This window comes from Mesoplodon mirus, assembly GCF_964341445.2.
Source record: "Mesoplodon mirus genome assembly, chromosome: 9".
NCBI lineage: Eukaryota > Metazoa > Chordata > Mammalia > Artiodactyla > Ziphiidae > Mesoplodon > Mesoplodon mirus.
The window spans coordinates 73,607,867-73,635,300 of record NC_138985.1 but is presented as its reverse complement, the minus strand read 5'-3'; the positions used below and the strand labels follow the sequence as shown (position 1 = coordinate 73,635,300).

The 27,434-nt window shown below is 38.6% G+C and overlaps 1 protein-coding gene across 3 annotated transcripts in view; it reads left to right on the top strand.

Moving 5' to 3' along the window:
• Positions 1-339: 339 nt before the first annotated feature.
• HERPUD2 (HERPUD family member 2) overlaps positions 340-27,434 on the top strand; it is a 45,176-nt gene continuing 18,081 nt past the window's right edge. The window contains exons 1-4 of one of the 3 annotated variants that reach the window (XM_082631950.1): positions 340-675; positions 857-1,277; positions 23,860-23,937; positions 26,292-26,405. In XM_082631950.1, coding sequence (XP_082488076.1) covers positions 1,131-1,277; positions 23,860-23,937; positions 26,292-26,405 — 339 coding nt within the window. In that variant the 5' untranslated portion in view covers positions 340-675; positions 857-1,130. Of the gene's footprint in view, positions 676-856; positions 1,278-18,169; positions 18,259-21,991; positions 22,319-23,859; positions 23,938-26,291; positions 26,406-27,434 lie in introns of those variants that run through there. The other 2 variants (XM_082631952.1, XM_082631951.1) reach the window with 2 other exon arrangements.

The following is a 27,434-nucleotide window of genomic DNA, read 5'->3' as shown; positions in this document are numbered from 1 at the left end:
AAATTATGGGCAGAAGCCTGAATGAGCATCAGGAAGGACACTAACTTTTGCAGAGACAGCTCTAAGGATGAGGAACACTTCCCAAGTCTTCCGGGTGTGGTCAAAACAGAATGTGCTAACGCCAGCGAAGCTAGTGGAGGCCCGAGTGCCGCTGGGGAGGCAAGCCGGAGCGAATGGCCTGGCCGGGCGGGCTCGACACGCCCGATTGGCTTCGAGGCGTCACAGAACTCGGCACGGGCCGCCCTGGGCCGCCCGGGGAGGTCGGCGGCGGGACCTGGAGAGCAGAGCGCCGGGGCGAGCCGCCCCTGACGCACTTCCGCCCTGCGTTTTCCGGCTTAAAGGGGACCCGGACCTTCTTCACAACAACAACAAAACAGGCGCGCTCGCGGCCGGCGCCCCTATTCTAGTCCCCGCCCTCCTGCCACCTGTCGCCGCCTCGGCCGCGCCCGGCCTTGCGCTCCAGCTGCCCTGCCGGAGGGGTCAGGCGGACAGCCCTTTGGCCAACTTCTCCCGCTGCCGCCGCGCCGCCTCGCGAGATCCAGGGCCGGGCCGTGGGCGCAGCTGAGCAGTAGGAAGGGAGCGGCCGCCGCGAAGGACGCTCGGCCGGACTGTGCGATCGGTGGCCGTGCCCGGTGGCGGAGGGCGGCGGTGGCGGGCCCCGCAGCCATCTCTCAGGTAGCCCTGCCTGTCGCGGCGTCCCCTTCTCCAGCCCGCGTGGCGGGGCCGTCGCGTTGGGGCCTTGTTGCGTTTCAGTTTAAGGGTCGCGGCGGGGGCGGGGCGGTGGCTCGGGCTGTCGCGCCCTCACCCCTCCCTATCTTCTCACCGCTTTCTCTCTCCCCTTGGCCTCCCTTTGCAGTCCGGAGCCCGGCGGAGCCCGAACCTGGCGGGGAAAACTGCACCCCCGGCCGGGCCCCCAGACCCCGCCGCCGCCGCCGCCTCCGCCACTGGCCGTCATCCTCGGCACCGGCAATGGCCTTTGTATCACCCGATACACTTGTGACTGACTTGGACAAGGAATATTAAGAACCCATTCGCTTCCGTCCCCATCCCAGCCGCGCCGGCAGTAACCACCTCGGCTCATTTGGGCTTAACTGCTGCTCCTCTTGACTCTGTTCGCCCTTGGAGGCACCATGGACCAAAATGGGATGGAGATTCCTGTGACCCTCATCATTAAAGCACCGAATCAGAAATACAGTGACCAGACTATTAGCTGCTTCTTGAACTGGACCGTGGGGAAACTAAAAACGCATCTGTCTAACGTGTACCCTAGCAAACCAGTAAGTGTCTAAAAGCTGGGCGCAGCTGCTCTGGCCGGCAGATTTTCGTGTCGTATACTCCCTTACTCCCTGCTTATCCCCACCCCTCTTGAGTCAAATAGGTCTCTTTGACTGCAAAGTATTTTGACCGCGAAGTATTTTGCGTTCCGAGGTTATGCGACTCTCTTGAGTGTCTGAACCATCATTAATATCTTCCTGATGAGGTCCAGTTAATTAGTAAGTGTAATTAGTAAGTGAAATATCAAGGCACATGAGAATTGGCAGGCATACAATAGGACCGTTTTCCTTGGACTCAAAGTCATCAACCTAAAATGGGAATGACAGGTGCATCCTTAAAAAAAAAAAGATAAGCACTGTAATCCATATTCAAGCTTTTATTGCTTATTAGACTAAAATTCCTTTTTACTTTCAACATCTGGCCCAGAAATATGCTCATTGCTGAAGAGCGAATTTTGAAATAAGTATGTGACCCCATTAAAGTTACACTTTACACACTAGTATATATGTTTCAAGAAGCAAAGAGTTATACGTTTTAGATTCGCTTTCTTCTGCCCCTCCCTCTCTCATTTTTCTCCTGTAGAGGACACAGAAATTTTCTTCATTTAGAAGAGAACAGTCCTTCCACACCCCCACCATTTGGTGCATCATTTTATTCCTTTCATATAGCCATTTGTAAATCACTGCAGCAGTTTTTCATTCTGAATCACATGTGTGCTGGATATTGCAAAGATAATAAATAAAATAGACAATACGGCTCCATCTGTCCCCAAAGTTAGATTTGAAAGTTATCAATACAGTTGATAACTTAAGTCTTGGAATAATTTAGAAAAGTATAATGTTGTGTAGTGTGTATGAAAGTTAGGCTTTCATGTTCTCCATTGTGTAAAAATTTCATTCCTGAATAAGTAGTTTTCAGTGATTACTAAATCATTTTTTTTTTTATGTGGTATGCGGGCCTCTCACTGTTGTGGCCTCTCCCGTTGCGGAGCACAGGCTCCGGACGCGCAGGCTCAGCGGCCATGGCTCACGGGCCCAGCCGCTCCGCGGCATGTGGGATCCTCCCGGAGTGGGGCACGAACCCACGTGCCCTACATCGGCAGGCGAACTCTCAACCACTGCGCCACCAGGGAAGCCCCCCTTTTTTTTTAATTAATGAAGAAGCTTGGATTTTTAGGGTGGGAAATATTTTTGGCATCTGGCAAATTTAAGCCAGCAACAAGGATGTGTTGGAAGGCAACTGTGCTTTCTAGGTTTTACTTAACACTTGTTTTATGCAAATAAGTAAGGAAGGCACTTGATCTATATTAAGGCAACTGTGCTTTCTAGGTTTTACTTAACACTTGTTTTATGCAAATAAGTAAGGAAGGCATTTGATCTATATTAAGATGTTAATGAATTAGGACTGTTTCAGTGTTACAGTATTAAGTTTAGTTAGGCATTTAGGCTTCTAGAATAGCTATAGAAATAGGGTGGTTATTGCAAAAACAGGTGGTTTAGAAAAACAACTTAGTTGGCATTAGCTATGTTTGTCAGTACTTTTTTTTTTTTTTTTTTTTTTCTTTTTGCGGTACGCGGGCCTCTCACTGTTGTGGCCTCTCCCGTTGCGGAGCACAGGCTCCGGATGCACAGGCCCAGCGGCCATGGCTCACGGGCCCAGCCGCTCCGCGGCATATGGGATCCTCCCAGACCGGGGCACGAACCCGTATCCCCTGCATCGGCAGGTGGACTCTCAACCACTGCGCCACCAGGGAGGCCCGTCAGTACTTTTTGATTACAGATATTTTTAGTAGGAGAAATAAAAACCCTGAAGTATTTAAGTACTTGGAACAAAATAGCTGGAACTCTCATTTATTCAGATCTTTTCTTGAAAGGTAAGATTTACACAGGGGTAACAATTTCTTTTTAAAAATTTCTGCTTTACAAAAGATTTCCTATTGCATATGACTTGTTTTACACATTTTTGAAGTAGAAAATAGCTTTTCAGGATAGGCAGAATTGAAAGCCATAGACTTCCATAGTACTGTTCATAACATAGCCATTCCTAAGTACATTATTGAGCATATATCTAAGTACTTAGTTATATGTTCAAGTGTATACTTATGTGAGGATCTTTTACATTATATGATTAAACCAAAAGGGACTTGGTTTGCACTGTGATAGAACAAGAGTTATCACTTTTCTGAAACTTTTTCTTTTTTAAAAAGTATCTAAGAGAGGAGTGTGAGCCCTATTTGTCTTACCTGCTCTTGGGATAAGCCTGTTTTTGGCAGGAGTTCTGCCATCTTAGCACTTATCTCAGTGGAGTGCTATCAGTGCCCATGTGGATCAGTCAGCTGCTGGAGGACAGATCAGTTGCAAACTTCTCTACACCCCGCCCTCCTAAGCCGCTTGCTTCTAGTAAACACTGGAGGCACTTTTGGAAGGTATACCAAATAATATGCAGCTTATTAATTACCTAACCTTGGGGCAAACCTTTTTTCCTCTTCCAGCAAAAAGTTTTCTCCAAGTGAATTGTAATATCTGAAGTTTATTTCTAGGTTAATGAGGGTGGGGATGGTGTACATGTGTTTCTTTTCTTTTTTTTAAAAAATAAATTTTTTTTTTTTTTTTTTTAAATTTTTGGCTGCATTGGGTCTTCGTTGCTGTGCGCGGGCTTTCTCTAGTTGCGGCGAGTGGGGGCTACTCTTTGTTGCGGTGTGCGGGCTTCTCATTGCGGTGCCTTCTCTTGTTGCGGAGCACCGGCTCTAGGCACACAGGCTTCAGTAGTTGTGGCTCGCAGGCTCTAGAGTGCGGGCTCAGTAGTTGTGGCACACGGGCTTAGTTGCTCCGTGGCATGTGGGATCTTCCCAGGCTTCCCAGGCTAGGGATCAAACCCATGTCCCCTGCATTGGCAGGCGGGTTCTTAACCACTGCGCCACCAGGGAAGCGCACATGTGTTTATTTTCATAGAACTTCACTGAAAACTTTGTAAGGTTATTGACACACTCACATTCTAACTTTTTTATCACTTAGAACTGATTTGAAGTATCACAGTTGTTTAACAGACCAACTGTTTACTGATACTCCAAAGCCATAGGTAGTCCTCAGCAAAGGAATTGGAGTCCTTAAAGTTTACTTGTAAAGTTGTTATTTAGAACGGAGAAATTTAACAATATAAGCAATATTGTTGATTTAATATAAAGGAAGCTTAGATTCTTATGACCACCCACAATGACTACTTAACATTGATTCTGTTTTTAAGTGTCTCAAGTGCTGTTTGGTGTTTAACAGATCATTTCTTATGCCTGATTCCTTGTGCATAAGAAAGGTGGAGGTGGGTGGACTTGGAAGCAGAGAAGGGTTTAGTGCCTGGTAGAAGCAAGTGTTCCCCAGTGTGAAGTAGAACAGTTCGTAGACACTGCTCTTATTGGATCTGATGGGTCAGGGGAGGTAGAGGGCCTTGATCCCTGTGGACAGTGGCTTCTAGGAAAATAAATGAGAGCTGCTGGAGGGAGAGGAATGGAGATTTGAAGTTGTTCTTTTAGGATCTCTACAAGGATAGGTCACATGCCTACATGCTGTTAATGGAATTCTGGCTAAACTCTGCAACAGTGTGTAAAATCTTAAGATTTTAGCTTTATGGTCAGATATTGACTTCATTTAATCACAGATAATCTCCATTCACATGGATATTTTAAATTCAACCTCCCCTCCCCTCAGTAAACCCACAACAAATATACCCCTCCTTCCAAAGCACACTTTCTTGGGCTTCATTTATTTATTTAGTTAGGAATTTATTGACCTGGCATTTGAAGGTCTAGGTATATACTAAGCAAAAAGGTGGTAAGGGCTCCCCTGGTGGCGCAGTGGTTGAGAGTCCGCCTGCCGATGCAGGGGACACGGGTTCGTGCCCCGGTCTGGGAAGATCCCACATGCCGTGGAGTGGCTAGGCCCGTGAGCCATGGCTGCTGAGCCTGCGCGTCCAGAGCCTGGGCTCCGCAACGGGAGAGGCCACAGCAGTGAGAGGCCCGCGTGTAGCAAAAAAAAAAAAAAAGGTGGTAAGAGTCCTTTGCTCTTAAGAAGCTCAGGTCTAGTGGGGGATACAGACATATAAGTAAATAACTACAATGTTATGAACTAGTGTTATATAAGAGGGATGTACTTCCAGTGTAGGAGCACTGGAAGGGAATGGTCCACTCTGGAGTGAGGGTAAGGGAATGTGTAGCTGTTTTAAGAAAAGATTCACAGGGACATTTTACTTAAAGAATTGATAAGTTTTAATCAGATAAGATCATAGTTTCTTTTTCTTTTTTTAACTGTTCTTTCAGAGCTGTTGTTGCACTGATAATTCTAAATGCTGTATATTATTATAGTACTTAGCAGTATAGTACTATGTTAAAGGATTATGGCTCCATAATGGGCTAAAAGGGGAAGCTCTTTTCTAGTTAGGAAACAAGGCAATTGCCACATTTATACAGAAGTTTACAAAGTCATTATTAAAAACCTCAGGTGTGAAACTGAGCTCTGGTGGAGTTTTGTTTAACTTTGAATGGTATTGATAATTGGTTTGGTACTTGGTTTAAGAACTGGGGAGTGCACCAGTTCATGTTGATAGTGTATATAATTGTGAATCTCATTCTAATATGACATTTGTCATCACTTCATGACTTTAGGTTTTCAGTTCCTAAAATTGGCCTGTAGTGTGAAATAATTATTCTGAAATTTAGGTAATTACTGCTAGTGTGTAAAGATAACCTATCAAGAGGGCCACTTTTACTTGAGTAGTTTCAGACTTTGGTCTAGTTTAGGCTTATTTACTAGGTATGTAAAAATCAAAATGATTGAACTTAATGTTATCCAGTAGAATGGACTATCCTGGAGAAAACTTTAAAAATAAGAAATAAAATAAAAAATAAGAACCTCTAAATCCAGTTAGGCACCTTTTTCATTATCTTGTTTCTTACTATTTGTTCTTATACACAAACAATAACTACGATGGACCTGACTCACCCTGAATTCAATTTTGAAGGCAAACCTTTCTGGGGCTTGTATCCTTTTGCTTCCCATTTTTGTCTTGAGGTCAAAATGCCTGTTGAACATGTCCCTTAGTTCTGGATAGACCTCCTCTCTCTTGGCACCTTTTCAAATTGTTCCTTTGCTCTGAGATTTGTTAGAATTAAAGAAATAGGAATAGAACCAGTTGCATAGATTCTGTTCTGAGAATATAACATTCTATAACCAAATTGCCTACAGTTCGGATGGAAGTCTTACTTTCATTGTCAGTGGAAGTAGCTTTTATAATATAATTTGAGGTTTATATCTGTCTTATTTTTGTAATTCTCTATTACCTTACTTAGGAAGGTCATTTTTTAAAAAACTGTAAAATATTGGCTATATTCCCTGTGTTGTACAATATACCCCTTATAACTTACTTTATACCTAATAGTTTGTACCTCTTAATCTTCTACCTGTTTATTACTCCTCCCCCCTTCTGTCTCTTCATTAATAACCACTAGTTTGTTTTCTACATCTGTGAGCCTGCTTCTTTTTTGTTATATTCACTAGTTTGTTTTATTTTTTAGATTCCACATATAAGTGATATCATACAGCATTTATCTCTGTCTGACTTACTTCACTTAGCATAAGTAAGCAGGTCATTTTTAAAATTTGCTTGCTTAACCACCTCAGAACTGTTGATTTAAAGGGGCTATAATCCACACACACAAATAATTTTTGTTTTATAAGACTCTTGTCAAAGGTTGATGGAAAGTTAAAAGTTTTGAATGAGTGCTGACTGAAATTTGTTTTAACTCCTTGCCTTTTTCTAATGTCTTTTTTGGAAAAATAACAGTACTGTGAAGGTAGTGTTTTGTTTAATCATGCATCAGTGCTTTTAAAAATAGGATTTTTCTAGAACTTTAAGTTTCTCTCCTTTACATAATAATTTTTTTTTTTGGCTGCGCTGCGCTGCTTGTGGGAACTTAGTTCCCCCACCAGGGATTGAACTCGGGTCCTCAACGGTGAGAGCATGGAGTCCTAACCACTGGACCACCAGGGAGTTCCCACACATAATAAATATTGATTTGATGGTCTTAAATGCTTTTTTTAAAATGATTTTTTAAAAAAATATTTATTTACTTTTGGCTGTGTTGGGTCTTTGTTGCTGCACACAGGCTTTCTCTAGTTGTGGCGAGCGGGGGCTACTCTTCATTGCGGTGCGCGGGCTCCTCATTGCAGTGGCTTCTCTTGTTGCGGAGCACGGGCTCTAGGCGCACGGGCTTCAGTAGTTGTGGCTCGCGGGCTCTAGAGCACAGGCTCAGTAGCTGTGGCTTGCGGGCTCTAGAGCGCAGGCTCAGTAGTTGTGGTGCATGGACTTAGTTGCTCCGTGACAAGTGGGATCTTCCTGGACCAGGACTCGAACCCGTGTTCCCTGCATTGGCAGGAGGATTCTCAACCACTCCGCCACCAGGGAAGCCCCTAAATGCTTTTATTTAACTGTCATATTTGGTGCTGTGATTTTAAACTGCCGTTTACTAAGAGGTTGCTATGTATACCAGGCATTCTGGTAAGCACTTTATATGTTTATCATACTTACTGTTCATAAACAGCTTACACTGTGAGTTCTGTTATCAGCTCTGTTTTATAGATGAGGAAACTGAGGCTTGGTGATTTTTTTGCCCAAGGTCATAGAACTTTAAAAGTCGTAGAATCAGGGCCTCCCTGGTGGCGCAGTGGTTGAGAGTCCGCCTGCCGATGCAGGGGATACGGGTTCGTGCCCTGGTCTGGGAGGATCCCATATGCCGCGGAGCGGCTGGGCCCGTGAGCCATGGCCGCTGAGCCTGCGCGTCCGGAGCCTGTGCTCCGCAACGGGAGAGGCCACAACAGTGAGAGGCCCGCATACCGCAAAAAGAAAAAAAAAAAAAAGTCGTAGAATCAGAATTTGTACCCAGGTTGGTCTGACTTGGCAAGCCTCAGGTCTTAACCATATGATGGTTATATATAATAAGATGAAGAAAGGCATTTAGGGATTTGGCCAGCTCAGTTATATACTTGCAAATTAAAAAGAAGTAAGTGGACTGTAAAAAGGCATGTGTGTTTAGATGGTTTGTCATCTAAAGGCTACAGATGAATGGGTAACACAGTCTTAATATCGTTCTAATGTATGTCAGCTTAGTGTGTGGTTATTTTTGTTTATTTTGATAAATTATAGGAAAGGTATGGGAACATAGTATCTTAAGACTTCCAAGTACATTGCTTTGCCCTATCTTTTCACATTTCCTGCTTGTTTGTATGAACCATAGCAGTCATGTATTTTGGCATCTCTGTTGTATGTATACCTGATTTGGCCTGTCAGTAGAAACAGCTAAGCAGGGAATGTCTCTTTGGAGTTCCAGAGGAAATTGTTGTGTAAACTCTGTAAGCTGGTTTTGTTTACTGTTGTTGCAAGGGGATAAGAGGTAGAGGCAGTTTGGGTAAGCTCTGCTTGCATTTACAGTGTTTCTGAATTTCCCGGAGGTTTTAGATTGGGTGGATTTAGTGGGAATGGGAGGGAGATATGTTCAGTACAAATTCACTGGATTCATTTCCCACAGAAACGATATTTTGTGCAGAGAACCAGCTCTTTAAAGCTGTTTGACACTTATGGCTGAACTGTATATAAGAGCTGAAATGTTAATAATTACCACTTTCAAAGAAATTGGGCTGTAGTTGTTTTTACTAATATATAAGTTAACTGTTGCTTTTACTGCGCTATTTGATTATGTTGAAGTTGGATATACTAAGGACATGATTTTTTAAGCCATTCATAATTACGAAAGACCCATTTAGTCCTTCACGTAAAAAATCTAATCTTTTGATACCAACTAGGTGACTTTCCAGAAATATAAAAGTGTTGTTCGTGTTCTAAACTCATCTGTTAGACTCTTGTGAATATTTTAAGTGCATTAGGGATACATGGTATTTTATCTGTTTTTCCTATCTAGTTAAATAAACATTAAAAAGTCAGACAGTTTAGATAAAATATATGTAAACCTTTTAGAAAGAAAACATCTTTTCCCAGTTTAGGATTTATTTTTGCATATTATACTAGAAGGTGAGCTTTCCTCACCTTGGTTTTTAGCAACCTCTGTTAAGTGGGTAGCAGAGTTTTGGGGCCAGCTGGTTAAGCAGCTGTTTATTTGGAGTGGTATAGTTTTGTCTCTGGGCTACTCAGAGTGCCAACAGGATGTTTCCAACTTGGTAATTTAGCTGCCTCTGCTCTACCATATATCACCAGGCTTCGTCTAGGGTGGAGCAGGGGAGATGGTAAAGTACTGTACCTATTAAGATTTGCTGACTGTTGGATGTAGGATGTGAGCAACAGGAAGAATGGTGGTGTTAACAGAGGTAGTCAAGTATATTTATATGTTAATCTGTGTAGCCAGTATCTTAACAGAAGAAAATTTTCATTGACAATTTAATTAGTACTTCATTTTAGATTTTCCAATCCTGAGTCTTCTGAATTTTTATATTTAAAGGATACCATGTAACATTTTTTATTGAGAGAAAAATGAACTTTTATTGTGTTAAGCTACTGAGATCTTGAGGTTCGTTATAGCAGCTAGCATTACTACCCTAACTAATACAAAAATAGATTTTTCATCAAGGTAAAAAATACTGTTAGTAGGTCTGGATAAATAAAATTGTGTCACTTTTACAAGTTAAACTGAATTTGAATTTAGATCTCAAAATCTGTTATTTTCCTAATACTGTAGATTATAATCCAAACCAATTGAAAATTCAGTTGATTACTGTGTGGTTTGTTATCATGTCTAACCACTGGTTTTCCAGATATTTAAATTAAATTAACTGATATTTAAACTGAATTCTTTCACTGTTTTTTTTTTAGTAGAAAAAATTTCAATCTTCTTACTTAATTTATGCACATGAAAACTTTTTCTGTTTTCACCCGAAGTAAAATTAAAGAATTCTTTTTCCTTCTGCTTATCTGAAGGTATTTGAATATTCAATTTAAAGCAACAATTAAAAAAATTAAGATATAATTCACATACTATAAAGTTTGCCCTTTAATGTGTACAACTCAGTGGTTTTTAGTAGTTCACAAATTTGTACAATCATCACCACTGTCTAATTCCAGAACATTTTTATCACCCCATACTCATTAGCAGTCACTCCCCATTCTCTGTCCGCCAGTCCTTGGTCACCAGTAATCTACTTTTTGTCTATATGTATTCACCTATTCTGAAAATTTCACATAAATGTAACTGTAATATATATGGCCTTTTATGTCTGGCTTCTTTCACTTAGCATAATGTTTACAAGGTTCATTCATGTTATAACATGTATCAGTTCTTTATTACATTTTATGGCCAAATAATATTCCATTATATGTAAATGTCACATTTTGTTTATCCATTCATCAAAGCATTTGAGTTGTTTTGACTTTTTGGCTATTATGAATAATGCTGCTGTGTACATTCCTTTACAGGTTTTTGTGTGGATGTGTTGTTTTCAGTTCTCTTTGGTATATACCTAGGAATGGAATTGGATGTATATTGAGTCATATGGTGGCTTTCTGAGGAACTGCCAAGCTTTTCCAGAGGCTGTTCCACTTTACATTCCCACCAGCAATGTATGAGGGTTCTACTTTCTTTATCCTCATCCACACTTGTTTTTGCGTCATGTATTTTCGGAAAGTACCATGTAATTTTGTTATATTCTGCTTTTTTGAAAATTGATGTTCCCTTGCTGTGAAAAGATGTAAGTTTACTTGAAGTTGACTATTAATTTAGAGTAGAGTTAATACTAAGATACTAACATATGATTGCTCCTTCAATAGTATAATAATATGCTAATATCAGTACCATTTGCAGAAATGAACCAAATGAATTTAGCACCAGCAAGTGTTTTAAACTAGTATTGTGATTCACAGACTAAATACTTCATTTCCATTCTAAATGATTACATGTAAAATAACTGATATTATGAACTTCAAATAAGTTGTGTCTTCCAAATCTGTGTAAGCCTTTTTGGACTCATAACACTTCATTTAATAAATTGGCATTTAGCATCTGCTCTGCAGGACACAGTGCTAGGCTCTGGGAGTAAAGGGATGAGCTAGACAGACATGGACCCTCGTTTATTCTTAGCACTTACATTCCACTTAGGGAAATAAACGTGCAGATAATTACAGATTATGGCTTGTGTTATGAAGGAAATAAACCGGGTGTGTGAAAGGAAATACTCTACTTTAAATTTGTAAATCAGATAAGACCTTTCTGAGGAGGTCACTTTAAAGCTAAGACCCAAAAGGTGATTAAGAGCTAGCCCTGCGAGAGCTGGGAGAGACTGTTGCAGGTAGGATGTCTGAGTTGGGGAGGAGCTTGGCACATTTGGGGATCTAAGTGAATGCCACCTTGGCTAGTGAGTGAGGAGGAAAGATTATGATCAGAGGAGGTTGGAAAGAGAGAGAAACCAGATCTGCTGGGACCATCTGGTTATGGTGTGGAATTAGAATTCAATCCAGAGTGGTAGGAATCCATTAGAGAGTCACAGGAGTGATTCACATTTTTAAAAGATCACTCTGTTTACTGACTGTAGAACACAGTGTGAAGACCAGTTAAGAAGCTATTACAGAAGTTCAGGCAAGAGGTGATGGTTTTAGGTTAGGGTAATGGCAATAGAGATGGAAAGAAATGGACTGAGAGGGACTTCTGGAGATAGAGTCCGTAAGATTTGCTGATGGTTAGATATGTTAGACAAGGTGAGAGAAAAATTGAGGATAATGCCCAGATTTTTGGCTTAAACAACTCGTGGCAAGTTGTTATGGAATAGGGAACAAGCAAGAGGAAAGATCTGGGGAACCAGGAATTGAGAACATACTGTAGATGTTTTTATTTTGAGTTGCCTATTAAGATATCTGAAGGTGGAGATTCCCTGGTGGTCCAGTGGTTAAGACTATGTGCTTCCACTGCAGGGGGCACGGGTTTGATCCCTGGTCCAAGAACTAAGATCCTGCATGCTGCCTGGCGTGGCCAAAAAAAAAAAAAAAAAAAAAAAAAGATATTAGAAAGTGTCAGATGTCTAACAAGCAGTTGGATATCTGGATCTGGGTCTGAGAGGGAGAGAGAGGCCTTGGATAGAAAAGCAAATTTGCATCTTAGCTGAAGAAGCTTCCTTAACTTTTAGAATTGGATAGAAAAGTTAGCCAAAGACACTGGAGAGGGACAGTGGCTAAAGATATGAATGAAATGTACAAATGCCTCTTAATGGATTTTCTAAACCTTGATTGCTCTTCCAGAGGTGCAAATGGTGAATGCTGTGGTCTTTTCTTCTTGCAAACCTTTTGCAGGGTGCTGTTGGTCATGCTGTTTCCTCATCCTGCTGAGGGACTTGCTTAGCCATTGCTCAGCTTTTCTGTTCAGTGGGTATAGGCTTTAAAAAACTAGGACATGGGGAAAAGGGATTATCAGCCTCTGGGCTTCTAGTAATGCTGTTTCAATTGGCTATATTTTGGGTTAAATAGATTATGTGCTATTAGGTTTAAAGGTTTGATGAGTATTTGTATTTCTGAAACTGGGATTCATAGTTTTAGGACTAGGAGTTTTCAAAACGTTTAATTTTTTTTTTAATTAATTTTTTTATACAGCAGGTTCTTATTAGTCATCCATTTTATACACATCAGTGTATACATGTCAATCCCAATCTCCCAGTTCATCACACCACCCCCGCCACTTTCCCCCATTGGTGTCCGTACATTTGTTCTCTACATCTGTGTCTCTGTTTCTGCCCTGAAAACCGGTTCATCTGTACCGTTTTTCTAGGTTCCACATATATGTGTTAATATACGATATTTGTTTTTCTCTTTCTGACTTACTTCACTCTGTATGACAGTCTCTAGATCCATCCATGTCTCTACAAATGACCTAATTTCGTTCCTTTTTATGGCTGAGTAATATTCCATTGTATCATGTACCACATCTTCTTTATCCATTCGTCTGTCGATGGGCATTTAGGTTGCTTCCATGTCCTGGCTATTGTAAATAGTGCTGCAATGAACATTGGGGTGCATGTATCTTTTTGAATTATGGTTTTCTCTGGGTATATGCCCAGTAGTGGAATTGCTGGGTCATATGGTAGTTCTATTTTTAGGTTTTTAAGGAACCTCCATACTATTCTCCATAGTGGCTGTATCAATTTACATTCCCACCAACAGTGCAAGAGGGTTCCCTTTTCTCCACACCCTCTCCAGCATTTGTTGTTTGTAGATTTTCTGGTGATGCCCATTCTAACTGGTGTGAGGTGATATCTCATTGTAGGTTTGATTTGCATTTCTCTAATAATTAGTGATGTTGAGCAGCTTTTCATGTGACTCTTGGCCACTTGTATGTCTTCTTTGGAGAAATGTCTATTTAGGTCTTCTGCCCATTTTTTGATTGGGTTGTTTGTTTTTTTAACACTGAGCTGCATGAGCTGTTTATATATTTTGGAGATTAATCCTTTGTCCGTTGATTCATTTGCAAATATTTTCTCCCATTCTGAGGGTTGTCTTCTCATCTTGTTTGTAGTTTCCTTGGCTTTGCAAAAGCTTTTAAGTTGCATAGGTCCAATTTGTTTACTTTTGTTTTTATTTCCATTACTCTGAGAGGTGGATCAAAAAAGATCTTGCTGTGATTTATGTCAAAGAGTGTTCTTCCTATGTTTTCCTCTAAAAGTTTTAGAGTGTCCGGTCTTACATTTAGGTCTCTAATCCATTTTGAGTTTATTTTTCTGTATGGTGTTAGGGAGTGTTCTAATTTCATTCTTTTACATATAGCTGTCCAGTTTTCCCAGCACCACTTATTGAAGAGACTGTCTTTTCTCCATTGTATATCCTTGCCTCTTTTGTCATAGATTAGTTGACCATAGGTGCGTGGGTTTATCTCTAGGCTTTCTATCCTGTTACATTGATCGATATTTCTGTTTTTGTGCCAGTACCATATTGTCTTGATTACTGTAGCTTTGTAGTATACTCTGAAGTCAGGGAGTCTGATTCCTCCAGCTCCGTTTTTTTCCCTCAAGACTGCTTTGGCTGTTCGGGGTCTTTTGTGACTCCATACAAATTTTAAGACTTTTTGTTCTAGTTTTGTAAAAAATGCCATTGGTAATTTGATAGGGATTGCATTGAATCTGTAGATTGCTTTGGGTAGTATAGTCATTTTCACAATATTGATTCTTCCAATCCAAGAACATGGTATATCTCTCCATCTATTTGTATCATCTTTAATTTCTTCCATTGGTGTCTTATAATTTTCTGCATACAGGTCTTTTGTCTCCCTAGGTAGGTTTATTCCTAGATATTTTATTGTTATTGTTGCAGTGGTAAATGAGAGTGTATCCTTAATTTCTCTCTCAGATTTTTCATCATTAGTGTATAGGAATGCAAGAGATTTCTGAGCATTAATTTTGTATCCTGCAACTTTACCAAATTCATTGATCAGCTCTAGTAGTTTTCTGGTGGCATTTTTAGGATTCTCTATGTATAGTATCATGTCATCTGCAAACAGTGACAGTTTAACTTCTTCTTTTCCAATTCGTATTTTATTTCTTTTTCTTCTCTGATTGCCATGGCTAGGACTTCCAAAACTATGTTGAATAAGTGGCGAGAGTGGACATCCTTGTCTCTTTCCTGATCTTAGAGGAAATGCTTTCTGTTTTTCACCATTGAGAATGATGTTGGCAGTGGGTTGGTCATATATGGCCTTTATTATGTTGAGGTAGATTCCCTCTATGACCACTTTCTGGAGAGTTTTTATCATAAATAGGTGTTGGATTTTGTTAGAAGCTTTTACTGCATCTATTGAGATGATCATATGGTTTTTCTTCTTCACTTTGTTAATATGGTGTATCACATTGATTGATTTGCATATATTGAAGAATCCTTGCATCCCTGGGACAAATCCTACTTGATCATGGTGTATGATCCTTTTAATGTGTTGTTGGATTCTGTTTGCTAGTATTTCGTTGAAGATTTTTGTATCTATATTCATCAGTGATATTGGTCTGTAATTTTCTTTTTTAGTAGTATCTTTGTCTGGTTTTGGTATCAGGGTGATGGTGGCCTCATAGAATGAGTTTGAGAGTGTTCCTTCCTCTGCAATTTTTTGGAAGAGTTTGAGAAGGATGGGTGTTAGGTCTTCTCTAAATGTTTGATAGAATTCACCTGTGAAGCCATCTGGTCCTGGACTTTTGTTTGTTGGAAGATTTTTAATCACAGTTTCAATTTCATTACTTGTGATTGGTCTGTTCATGTTTTCTATTTCTTCCTCGTTCAGTCTTGGAAGGTTATACCTTTCTAAGAATTTGTCCATTTCTTCCAGGTTGTCCATTTTATTGGCATAGAGTTGCTTGTAGTTGTCTCTTATCATGCTTTGTATTTCTGCAGTGTCTGTTGTAACTCTTCCTTTTTCATTTCTAATTTTATTGCTTTGAGTCTTCTCCCTCTTTTTCTTGATGAGACTGTCTAAAGGTTTATCAATTTTGTTTATCTACTCAGAGAACCTGCTTCTAGTTTTATTGATCTTTGCTATTGTTTTTTTTGTTTCTATTTCATTTATTTCTGCTCTGATCTTTATGATTTCTTTCCGTCTACTAACTGTGGGTTTTATTTGTTCTTTCTCTAGTTCCTTTAGGTGTAAGGTTAGATTGTTTATTTGAGATTTTTCTTGTTTCTTGAGGTAGGCTTGTATTGCTCTAAACTTCCCTCTTACAACTGCTTTTGCTGCATGCCATAGGTTTTGGATTGTCGTGTTTTCATTGTCATTTGTCTCTAGGTATTTTTTGGTTTCCTCTTTGATTTCTTCAGTGATTTTTTGTTTATTTAGTAACGTACTGTTTAGCCTCTATGTGTTTGTGTTTTTTACATTTTTTTTCCCTGTAATTGATGTCTAATCTCATAGCGTGTGGTCGGTAAAGATGCTTGATATGATTTCAGGTTTCCTACATTTACCGAGGCTTGATATGTGACCCAAGATGCGATCTGTCTTGGAGAATGTTCCACGTGCACTTGAGAAGAAAGTGTAATCTGTTGTGTTTTGATGGAATGTCCTATACATATCAATTAAATCTGTCTGGTCTGTTGTGTCATTTAAAGCTTGTGTTTTCTTAGTAATTTTCAGTTTCGCTGATCTGTCCATTGGTGTTAAGTGAGGTGTTAAAGTCCCCCACTATTACTGTGTTACTGTCGATTTCATCTTTTATAGCTGTTAGCAGGTGCTTTATGTATTGAGGTGCTCCTACGTTGGGTGCATATATATTTATAATTGTTATATCTTCTTCTTGGATTGATCCCTTGATCACTATGTAGTGTCCTTCCTTGTCTCTTGTAACATTCTTTTTTCTGAAGTCTATTTTACCTGATATGAGTATTGCTACTCCACCTTTCTTTTGATTTCTATTTGTATGGAAGATCTTTATCCATCCCCTCACTTTCAGTCTGTATGTGTCCCTAGGTCTGAAGTCGGTCTCTTGTAGATAGCATATATATGGGTCTTGTTTTTGTATCCATTCAGTGAGCCTGTGTCTTTTGGTTGGAGCATTTAATCCATTCATATTTAAGGTAATTATCGATATGTATGTTCCTGTTACCATTTTCTTAATTGTTATGGGTTTGTTTTTGTAGGTCCTTTTCTTCTCTTATGTTTCCTACTTAGAGAAGTTCCTTTAGCGTTTGTTGTAGGGCTGGTTTGGTGGTGCTGAATTCTCTTAGCATTTGCTTGTCAGTAAAGCTGTTGATTTCTCTCTTGACCTAATGAGATCCTTGCCGGGTAGAGTAATCTTGGTTTTAGGTTCTTTGTTTTCATCACTTTAAATATATTGTGCCACTCCCTTCTAGCTTGTAGAGTTTCTGCTGAGAAATCAGCTGTTAACCTTATGGGAGTTCCCTTGTATGTTATTTGTCGTTTTTCCCTCGTTGCTTTCAGTAATTTTTCTTTGTCTTTAATTTTTGTCAGTTTGATTACTGTGTGTCTCAGTGTGTTTCTCCTTGGGTTTATCCTGCCTGGGACTCTCTGTGCTTCCTGAACTTGGCTGGCTATTTCCATTCCCATGTTAGGGAAGTTTTCAACTATAATCTCTTCAAATATTTTCTCGCATCCTTTCTCTTTCTCTTCTCCTTCTGGGACCCCTATAATGTGAATGTTCTTGTGTTTAGTGTAGTCCCAGAGGTGTCTTAGGCTTTCTTCATTTCTTTTCATTCTTTTTTCTTTATTCTGTTCCATGGCAGTGAGTTCAGCCATTCTGTGTACCAGGTCACTTATCCATTCTTCTGCCTCAGTTATTCTGCTATTGATTCCTTCAAGTGTATTTTTCATTTCAGTTATTGTATTGTTCATCTCTGTTTGTTTGTTCTTTAATTCTTCTAGGTCTTTGTTAAACATTTCTTGCATCTTCTCGGTCTTTGCCTCTATTCTTTTCCCGAGGTCCTGGATCATCTTCACTACCATTATTCTGAATTCTTTTTCTGGAAGGTTGCCTATCTCCACTTCATTTCGTTGTTTTTGTGGGGTTTTGTCTTGTTCCTTCATCTGGTACAAAGTCTTCTGCCTTTTCATTTTATTTATCTTTCTGTGCATGTGATTTTGCTTCCACAGGCTGCAGAATTGTAGTTCTTCTTCCTTCTGCTGTCTGTCCTCTGGTGTCTGAGGCTATCTAAGAGGCTTATGCAAGCTTCCTGATGGGAGGGACTGGTGGTGGATAGAGCTGATTGTTGCTCTGGTGGGAAGAGGTCAGTAAAACTTTAATCTGCTTGTCTGCTGATGGGTGGGGCTGGGTTCCCTCCCTGTTGGTTGTTTGGCTTGAGGCGACCCAGCCCTGGAGCCTACCTGGCTCTTTGGTGGGCTAATGGCGGACTCTGGGAGGGCTCACGCCAAGGAGTACTTCCCAGAACTTCTGCTGCCCATGTCCTTGTCTTCACGGCGAGCCACAGCCACCCCCACCTCTGCAGGAGACCCTCCAACACTAGCAGGTAGGTCTGGTTCTGTCTCCTCTGGAGTCACTGCTCCTTCCCCTGGGTCCCGATGCCCACACTATTTTGTGTATGCCCTCTAAGAGTGGAGTCTCTGTTTCCCCCAGTCCTGTTGAAGTCCTGCAATCAAATCCCGCTAGCCTTCAAAGTCTGATTCTCTAGGAATTCCTACCCCTGTCGCTGGACCCCCAGGTTTGGAAGCCTGACATGGGGCTCAGAACCTTCACTCCAGTGGGTGGACTTCCGTGGTATAAGTGTTCTCCGGTTTGTGAGTCACCCACCCAGCAGTTACGGGGTTTGATTTTATTGTGATTGCACCCCTCCTACCGCCTCATTGTGGCTTCTCCTTTGTCTTTGGATGTGGGGTGTCTTTTTTGGTGAGTTCCCAGTGTCTTCCTGTCGATGATTGTTCAGCAGTTAGTTGTGATTCCAGTGCTCTCGTAAGAGGGAGTGAGCGCACATCCTTCTACTCTGCCATCTTGAACCAATCTCCAAAATCTTTAATTTTGGGTTTTTATCTTGATGTAAAAATTATCATTATAAATAACAGGATGATTACTTTGTAGCTGACTCTCATGAGATTTAGTACCTGCATTTTAAACTAAGTGATCATACTAAATATGTTTAATTTGTATGGTTAAGTTTTTCAAGCATGGGCTTCTGGAATCTATGAGGTTGCTGACTGATGGTGATCTGTATTGTTTCTGTGAAAAAAAATTGTTTTAAACTTATCTACTAAATAATTACGGGAGTAAACTGTCTAAGTTGGTTGCCATTGTAGTTAATTTTTATATATATATATATTTGTCAGTAGTCTAAAATAATGAGTGTTGTCGCATATTTTTATGCCCCATGTTGTTTAAAAGTGATACTTGTGATAAAGTACATGATTAATTCCATTACCATTACAATTTAATAGTAAAATGGAGATAACCTATGTAGAAAGCATGTAATATATATAGATTTCTTACATTTTGAAGCAGTAGTTGGTAAATACTTCTTTCATTTTAGCACCCAATACATCCTTTCACTAAAAGTCTGAAGGTAAGTAACTTATATTTTGGACATGGACTTCTTTTTACCAATGTCAAATTACTTTTCTCTCTGTGTAGAGAAGCTAAAATTAATTAAAAGCTTTCCTTTTGTTATTTATAAATGTCATTTTAAACTGATTCTTGAAAGCTCTTCAAACATGGATGAGGGCTTGCTTTTTTAGTCATTAAAACTGATAGTTATTGCAACTTTAACCAAACCTATTTAGCAGTGTCCTAATCATGTTCTTATACATAATGAAGATAGTCTGGTATTAGTCATACAACTTATCAATACTTTCACATAATCTCTCATTAGATCCTCAGGAAACAGCATGATGTAAGATAAGCAGGTATTAGAGATTAGTATCACATGCTTATTGAAAGTTTACTAGGTGTTCTGCCCTGTTGTTAGAGGTTTGTGTGCATTTTCATTGTTGTGAAAATTCAACCCTGTGAAATAGGTACTATTATTGCCCTCATTTTTCAGTTAAGAAAGCTGAGACACAGACTGGTGGTAGTGGGATCATGTACAAGTTTCTCAACGTTTCTTCACCTATCTGCCATATTCTTCTGTAAGTCCAACTCCTTCACACGAGATTCTACCCTTTATTAGCTACTTAAGGACATTGCTCTTGAAATTCTCTATTTTTCTCTCCTGCATCCTCAGTTTTTCCTTTCTACTGGATTATTCCTGTTGGCATACAAACATGTTATTTCTCTCTTCTTAAAAAAACAAAAACATGAAACAATAAAACAAACAAGACCCTCTTTGATTCCACTTCCCTTCTAGCTGTTGCTTTATTTCTTTCCTGTCTTTAGTGCACAACTCCTTATAAATTATGAATATTCACTGTATCTGTACTCCTCTCCTGTTCTCTTGAATCCATTCCAGTTAAGTTTTTACCCTACTGTTCCACCAAGATTGCTTTTATGAAGATCACCAGGGAGCTCCATGTTCCAGGATATGGTGGGGGAATAGAGAAATAAATAGAATAGTATGAAAGAAGGACACTACGATTAATAACAAAAGCCTGGAAACACTCAAATATCCATATTGTGAACTTTAGTATTTCTGTGTAATGGAGCATTATGCATCTGTCAAAAAGAATGGGGAAGACATCTTTATACTGCTAAGCAGTAATCTCCAGGGTACAGTAAGTGAGAAAACAAGGTACAAAGGAGTATTGTATACTATCTTTTATGTGAGAAAAGAAGGGAAATACAAGTGTATTTGTATTCAGGTTTGTTATGTTGTTAAAAAATGATGAAAGGGTAATTCAGAATTATAGAGAAAGAGGGTAGGGACAGAAGCTAAACCTCTTTGTACCTTGTTCTATAATTTTTACTTTGTTTCCAAGTGTGTTATATATAATTTAAAAAAAATAGAAAAAAATTCCTAAATGGTAACAAAACAATTTAACAATGTCAGGATGGTGACAAAACTGTAAGAAGAATTATTAAGAGTAATTTCAAAACAGTATTTTGACTGCATATCCGTAATGGGATATATCTAAGGACGGAAAAAAGTGACAAGAAATCTTAAACCTCATCCAATATTGTTATTATTATTTGAGATTATACATAGTAGGATAAAGCATATAAGTACTTTTGCTAATGGCATACGTTTGTTAATATCATTAGCAAGAAAGATTTTCAGGGTGATAGAGATACAAATAAAAAACCATACACTGTTTAATTAAAATTGGAAATATAAATATATACTCAGGGTTTAAGTTTCTCTTTCTCAAAAATACATATTTTCTAGCTCTCCTCAATGAAGAATCTTAGAAATAATAGCAAGTAACAATAAGCACTCTTAGACCCCAGATTTTGTCTCTAGATGCCATTTCCCATTAAAAGGAATCAAGGCCCCTGGAACAGTGGCTGATTCCAGGCCTGGGGAAAGAAATGTGGAAGATGAACCTGGTGTGCCCCATGAACCTGGTGTGTAGTCTTAGAGACTATAGAGGTCATGTCAAAGTGACATAGGATCCAACCTGAAGGGACTCCTACTGGCCAAAGATGGTGCAGTGCAATTTGAGGATTAACAAAAAAACAACCAGGTGGCAGTACATTGAAAAACATAAAATTCCACAAGCTCATAATGATACTTAAACCAAAACTTTTTGGTCACTTCTGGAGGTTGCTTGGGTACTCATTCTGAAAACTGATAAAGGGAATAAATTGAGCATTTTTGCTGTCTTTCTTGTGTAATCTAGGTAAGCAAATGGTCGATGAGGTAAAGTTCTTTTAGAAGAAGCATAGCTAATACAGAAAAGACTTAGAGAATTAGAAAATATTTTCTACCCCTAATGAAACAATGGATCTAGGCAGTTGGATCTAGGTTGTTAATAAGGTGAATGTCTGATGGCAGACTTTATAAGGGATGAATTCGGCTGACAACATTTGAACCCACTGATCAAACTTAGCATGACTAAAAGTAAGTCACTCAATCCAGTGTGCTAATAATGATGTGATGCAACAGGAAGTTCTCTTGTCAAACAAAAAAGAACCTGAATTTAATCAACCCTCTAGATCTAACTGCATTATACAGAGAGTACAGAACATGCTGTACAATACCAGGAGGACATAGTCACCCAAATCCAGATTGTAACATGTTTTCTTCAACAAATAGCTAGGGAAAAATTTTAAAGAAGTGGAAGCTGTTAAAAAATTACAGGAGACATAACAGCCCCATCCCATGTGTGAACCTTGTTTGGATTCTGATTTAGACAAACCATTCCTAAAAAGACATTTTTGAGCAAGTGGGAAAAATTAAGCTGTGCTGGATATCACATTATAAGGAATTAATATTTATTTTGTTGAATGTGGTAATATTGTGGGTAGTTGGAAAAAAAACTGTTACAGATACATTCTGTTTTTTACAGACAAAAAGAAATATGTGATATTTGCTTTAAAACTCTCTTCCTTGCCAAAACCAAAATGGGGGTAGGTGGGTAAATGAAACAGGAATAGCAGAATGTTGATAATTGTTGGAGCTGGATATTTGGGAATTCTTGAAGATGGTAAGGGGTTTCATTTTATTCTCTCCACTTTGTGTATGTTTGAGAAGTTTCATAGTAAAGTAAAAAAAATTCGTAAGGAAAGAACTGATAATTTTATACAGAATGATATGACATAGAAGTATCTATTAAATGTTTGGACTGGTGAAAGAATGATAGTTTATGATGGCTGTAGTATTTATCAAAGAAACTTCTTTAGGTTGCAGCTGAAGTAATAAGTATATTGTGGAAACTTAAAAAGCATTACATAATTCATTTTTCCGGGGATTAAATCAATCATTATCTACTTAGCATTTGACTCATGTTATATAATTTACTGTTTGTGCTTCACTCAATATTTATATGTATCGATTGAAGTTTCAAGACTTGTGATATGTATTTTAAAAAAATCCTTTGTTGTATTTGGTTGTTAATATAAGAATTTTTATATGTGCATTTTAGGAATGGTACACTCAAAAATACTTCCAGGGGAAGCTAAATTATGCCTAAAAGCTAAGTATCTTGGAAGGACAACTATACCTTCCCTTGATCTTTGGTACCTAAGGACCCCTGAATCACAGATATTACTCAGTATGACTCTTTATACTATGGTTATTTTTAATGTAAGACTTTTTTTAGTAGCCATGTTGCATATGTAGTCTGTTTGAAGATTGTTATAGTTATTGCTTGGATTTGGCATGTTTAGTAATTGTTGATATAGCTAATATTTAACTGTTTTAATAGAATTCAAGGAACATTTGCCTGTTTCTCAGTTATGAAATAGGAGGTCTTATGGGGACTCTACGTAAATGCTTTTATTTTAAATACTTAATGCTTGTAGTGTGAGCACTTAGCAGATTTATTTTAAGTACAAAATAAGGCAGAGATAACCAGAACATATTTCCTATTTTGGGTTGCATATGGAGATGGCACTTGAATCTCCATGCACTTGAGTTGATTTTTCTTTAGTCTTGTGTTTTTGAAAAATGTACGAAGGTATTTATGAGAATGGCAGGAATAATAAAAACAAGAATAGTTACCTAAAGCTGTAACTAAATCCAAATGGCTTTGGAATTAAAACCAATAAATTGTCCTGCATGATGTTACTAAAGAATAAAATAAACCTTATGTTTACTTTTGATTAAAAATACTGACAAACAATGCAAAATAACACTGGTGACCTTGGAATTTTATCCCATTGTTGACTGTTAGTAGAAAGTCAGCCACCTTCTCATTTATAATCTTGAAGGTTTTTAATGACAGTCACACATGGATTGTATTATGGCTGAAAAGACAAACTTCCAATTTACCTTTTTTTCCTCGTTTTAAAAATAATTTGGTAATTATCTGTATTTTATTATATCTACAGTAGATATGCTACCATTTGCTGAACTTCTAATGTCTTAAGTGGAATTTGGAAAAACAAAATTCTTAAATTATTTCAGTTTTCTGCTTATTTGTACCTAAAGGGAGTTTTACTTTACCCATTGTAAGGCATCTTATTCCCAACCTTCAATTTGTATAATTAGAAAAAGTTGAATTCTTTTCTTTGTCCCATTTCTTAGTTGACAAAGGATCAGAGGTTGGTGTATTCTGGCAGACTGCTTCCCGATCACCTGCAGCTGAAAGACATTCTCAGAAAAGTAAGCTTTTCTACCACTATTTGATACCAGATACTCAGAGTGCTAGAGGAGATATGTTCTGAAGTTTTATTGATAGCCAACCAGTTTAGTTTTTAGTTACTTAAAATCAACTCTTTTGGGTTTAGGTAACAGTTTTGTATATCCATCTGATAGCCAAATCTGAAATAGGATTATATATTTGTGTTCAGGGATTTGTTGTGTAAGAAAGCAGTACTGAGTTACCAGTAAACTGTGCAGGAGTAGAGTGCTCAAGTAGTGGTGAAGGATTTTCATTGATAATAGTCTCCTCTCTTAAATACCCTTTTGACCAAACTACGTTTTAATACAAGCTAACTTGGGTTAGGAGTTTAATTTCAGGACAGAAAATCGAATGAATCCCAATTGGTCCATCAGTCAGAAAACTTTGAATGCTGGTACTCAGAGTTAAATATATTTGAATATAGTTTTTTTGACAGATTGAATGCTAGTTATTTTAATGGCAGCTTTTTAGCTCATGTTTATTTGTGGAATTTATACTTTTAGAACTTTTCTATGTTTGAGATTCTTTTTGCTTGTGAGTGTAGCAGAATTGAATATATAGCTGTTAATGTTTTGCTTTAGATCTTTGACTTAACTCAGTGTTTTCTGGATATCCCTAATCTCTCTATCCTCTCCTGTATGTTTATTGATCACCTGTGGGAAACTTTAAAAAATCTTACACTGGTGTGTTCCTTCTGTTAGATAGTTGACATTTTAGTTTTGCCAGTGTGACTTATTGCTGTCATTTTCACTTTAATCATGTAGTTTCAGGTTGCCAAAGTGGTTTAATAACCTCTATGTCTCCCTCTCTCTCTCTCCCTCTCAAAAATAGTGGAATTTGCAGCAGATTCACCCCCCTCCTTCTTTTCTTAATAGACTTTGTTTTTTAGAGTAGTTTTAAGTTCACAGCAAAATTGAGCAGAGGGTATAGAGATTTCCCATATACCTCCTGCCTCCACACATACACAGCTACCCCCACTAACAACATCCACGTCAGAGTGGTATAGTAGTTACAGTTGATGCCTACATTGACCTCATTGTCACCCCAAACCCATAGTTTCCATTAGGGTTCACTCTTGGTGTTGTACATTCTGTAGATTTTAACAAATGTAAAATGGCATGTATCCACCATTATAGTATTGTACAGAATACTTCACTATCCCCCAAATCCTCTGTGTTTCACCTCTTCATTCTTTCCCTGTTTTTATCCTTAAAAACCTTTTTGCTATATGGTCTTTGAAATATATATTTATTATTTTACCCAAGTATAGCTAGCGGCTGCACATGCATACATTTAGAAAGGCTTTTGCTGCCAGAAATCATTTCCAACCAGAAGACTTAAAAGAAGAATGCCTCAGGACTTCCCTGGTGGTCCAGTGGTTAAGACTCTGTGCTTCCACTGCAGGGGGCATGGGTTCGATCCCTGGTCTGGGAACTAAGATCCCACATGCTTTTTTTCTTTTTTTTAAATTTTGGCTGCACCATGCTGCATGTGGGATCTTAGTTCCCGAACCAGGGATTGAACGCACGCCCCCTGCATTGGAAGGTGGAGTCTTAACCACTGGACTGCCGGGGAAGTCCCTTTTCTCTCTTTTTTAAAATTGCTGAGCCATCCTTTGTTATTCTCTGCCCCCCTTTATTCTCTTTCCTTTCTCCACGTTATTTACTTGCTTTATGCCTAACTATAAATATACTCATGAAATCGCTAAGCTAAAATGCCAATTCTAATCATTTTTAGAACATTTTCCTTCAGTCGTAGTTGTAGATTTATGGCAACACATTTGGAATATTTACAGAATATAGTTCAAATATATGCTTTATGTCTGTGCATAAGTGTTATAGATAAAAATGGTATTTGACTTAAAAAAATAAAACACTATTGCTAAAACTAAGACAAATGAGATTATAGTGAAGTTATTTGAGTTTCTTTATCGCTGTAAGGTCTCAAATAATGAAAACATTTCACTACTCAAAGTGTGTAGGCCTAAACTTCAGTGTGACTATCACAGTTCTGATATTAACATGCTAGATGTTTTTATATTGAAATAATAGATAGTGCTGACACAACTTTACAGCAGTGTTTGCTTCAAAACGCCTTGGTATACAAAATAATCATTTTTTTCATATAGCAATTCCTGAGTATTGAGACCATTTTCTAAGCATGGACAAAATATTGAATTCACAAGGGTCCTAATGACAACAATTTATTACTAATAAAATGGCTGTGGTAGGAAGGAACTTAAGTTCTGAATTAAGTATTTCTGCTTAGCTACTGACATTTTTGAGCTGAGTATTTTCCAGTACTACTCTTTAAATGTAATCTTCTTTAATTTTAGCAAGATGAGTATCATATGGTTCATCTAGTATGTACTTCTCGGACTCCTCCCAGTTCTCCAAAATCCAGCACCAGTAGAGAAAGTCATGAAGCACTGACATCCAGCAGCAATTCTGTGAGTTATTTTGGGCAGAGTAAATGTTGAAGTTTTCTGATTATCCTTTTTTGCCTCTAAAAACTAAGTGGAAAACAGAACAATTCACTCTTGTGGGTTGTGAGACTGTGTTTTGAACAGCTCAAGTTAAGCATTTAAACTTCATTTTTAGAGATCCAATACACAGTGTTATCCCCTGAAGCCTGTTCCCCATGAGTTATAATTTGCTATATGGCAGGTCAGTAATAGATCCAATCTTCAGGGGTTTAATTACTGAAATACTCAAAAAACAGAATTATGATATGGTTATATAATATAAACTCTAGGGCCAGTATTTCAGAAATATTTAAAGTATTTGATATAGTATATTTAATCAAGGTAGATTAAATTATTTAAACTTTAAGTTTGCTAAATCTTCTTGGTAGATTGCTTAGTCAAGAACTTTGTTTTTTAAAATGATTGCATTTGGGCTTCCCTGGTGGCGCAGTGGTTGAGAATCTGCCTGCCGATGCAGGGGACACGGGTTCGAGCCCTGGTCTGGGAAGATCCCACATGCCGCGGAGCAACTAGCCCCGTGAGCCACAAATACTGAGCCTGCGCGTCTGGAGCCTGTGCTCCGCAACGAGAGGCCGCGATAGTGACAGGCCTGCGCACCGCGATGAGGAGTGGCCCCCACTTGCCGCAACTAGAGAAAGCCCTCACACAGAAACGAAGAGCCAACACAGCCATGAATAAATAAATAAATAAATAAATTATTATTAAAATGATTGCATTTGAGCCTATATTCCAACTGTGGGAGGAATAATTACTTAACCTACTCAGTTCTTTCAGACTTGAGTATTCATTTCTCCCTTCTTATTTTTTCATCTGCTTAAAACTGTTTTGGAAATTTTAAAAACTAGTTGAACTTTTCAACTTAGATATTGTCGACAGGTTTTAGAGACACCGTCTCAAATCCTTTTATATTAAATTATTTTTGGTTTCCCGTAAAAGCTTTATGTGACACTTTTGGAGGTGAAAGAAAAGGACTGGATGAGTGGAAGCTTGCTT